General features: G+C 28.8%; 1 protein-coding gene across 1 annotated transcript; it reads left to right on the plus strand.

Annotated features, from left to right (window-relative positions):
- The first annotated feature begins 108 nt into the window (after positions 1-108).
- On the plus strand, positions 109-1,081 carry LOC144477789 (uncharacterized). The gene is made up of 3 exons (XM_078195526.1): positions 109-246; positions 337-415; positions 826-1,081. Exons 1-3 carry the CDS (start codon positions 203-205, stop codon positions 1,069-1,071), a joined length of 369 nt encoding a protein of 122 aa, XP_078051652.1. The 5' UTR covers positions 109-202; the 3' UTR covers positions 1,072-1,081.
- Positions 1,082-1,905: the final 824 nt, after the last annotated feature.

Genomic DNA, 1,905 nt, shown 5'->3' on the forward strand with positions numbered 1-1,905 from the left:
TTTGCGAGTATGTGATTATTAATCATTCATTATATATTAATTTGAGGCAATTACAGCAGGTATTTAGCAATTTTATTTTCGATATCTTTCGGTGTGTCTTAGGTACATAAATCGCGCGATAAGTGGGACCAATATTCGAAAACAAGACGCCGATATAGTCCTATCGTCCGTCTACAATGCCGGACAAGTTGGGGTGAATGTAATGACAATCTTCCTGACGTCTGAATACATGAAGCTTCACGAATTGTGAGTATAAAAACAAAATTCTGTGGTTGTATCCCATTATGAACATTTTGGTGATTAGATTAAATGCATTTATTTCTATTATTTCTCTAGTTACGGCGAGTGGCACAGTGTTCAGAAACTGTTCTCCAAATTGGCATCCCATATTTCCACGTGGGAACAATTTTCATTGGTATATTGATTAATTTAAATATGTGAAAAACAGTACATTTTTCAAGTGGGCATAAGAATATAAATCAAAAGATACAAGGTTTCAATTTAAGGAAAAAAGATTTTGGATGAATTAATTAACCTTTTGAAATGGTGTATCCTTATGCTCTGAACTTTTTTCATGTAACTAATAATAACAGAAACATTAAAACATTTATAGAAAAAGTAGATGCGTACTAAAATTAAATTTCTAATTTAAATTGTAATTTCTATACAAATTTAGTGCATTGAATTTTATGGTTAATCTATAGTAAAAAGATCATTATTTTCATATCTTCAATCCTGAATGATACGAATTGTAAAAATTTCGTTCACTGTCGAATGAGCAATATAAATTAATTCTTTAATCCAAACATATTTTTTGTTGTATAGGTGGAGCGAACGAGAAATCAAGTTAATCCACACATACCAGAAATTTCTTTTGTGCTTGACAGAACGGTTATGACTGCAATGGCAAACCTCGAATGGTACAATAATAAGGTTGACGATATTTATGACCACTTAAACATGACCGTTTCAAAATGGAATGGAAGAGCCAACGCAGCAGTCAGTCTCCACATATCTAATATAATATCACTGACGTTGTTTTATATCATCGTATATGTGATATTACATTAGACTTTTGATATCTATCTATTAATAACAATGAATATTATTTCATGTAAATAAGTTATTACATATTGTAAACTACTGCTGTACTGAACAGTTTAATAATATATGTATAGTTTTGTAAAAATACGAGTAAACATTTTTATTATCTTTCCTAAAATATCTATTAAATAGACTAATGAGACTAGCCAAGTATATTTAATTTTTGCTTACATTTATTTGTAATTGTCAACGCGAAGTAATCACATTACTTTGCCGTTATTGTCGTCATCTACAGAAGATGCTCCCTTACCATTTAACATTTACATTTACAATATTCTGGTATTTAAACGTTCTATCGCCTAATTATTGCATTACCCTGGGAAAACAATGTAATCTCGGGGAACATGAGTTATAAAATAAATGATTATTATTTAGATATATTATCACCTAGTAGAAAACTTGAATGAAATTTTTAAATACTAGAATATTATGAAGTTATATACTTTCTTACTGCAAATTGCACGTCAACGTTATTTTAGAGGAATGAACTGTCAATTAATGACGGATGGAGTATTTAAAATTACAATTTCTTTAAAGAGAAATAACTTAGTAAAATTTTTCGTTTCTTTTTAAATAACAAACAAGCGACATTTTTGTTAAATTCAATGTCTGCTTAATTTACGAATCCACCTCTTTCAATTTAGGACAGTTTAATTTTAATTTTTATTTCCATGAATTAATTAATACAACATTCATGGTCCACTTTTTTACAGATTATAATAAATTAATTGTTACCTAACTCATGTACTTTCATATCCACAATTGTTTAAAAAATAACATTATAAATCTGTAGTCTAGGGG

The sequence above is a fragment of the Augochlora pura genome, unplaced genomic scaffold (assembly GCF_028453695.1).
Source record: "Augochlora pura isolate Apur16 unplaced genomic scaffold, APUR_v2.2.1 APUR_unplaced_3725, whole genome shotgun sequence".
Classification (NCBI taxonomy): Eukaryota; Metazoa; Arthropoda; class Insecta; order Hymenoptera; family Halictidae; genus Augochlora; species Augochlora pura.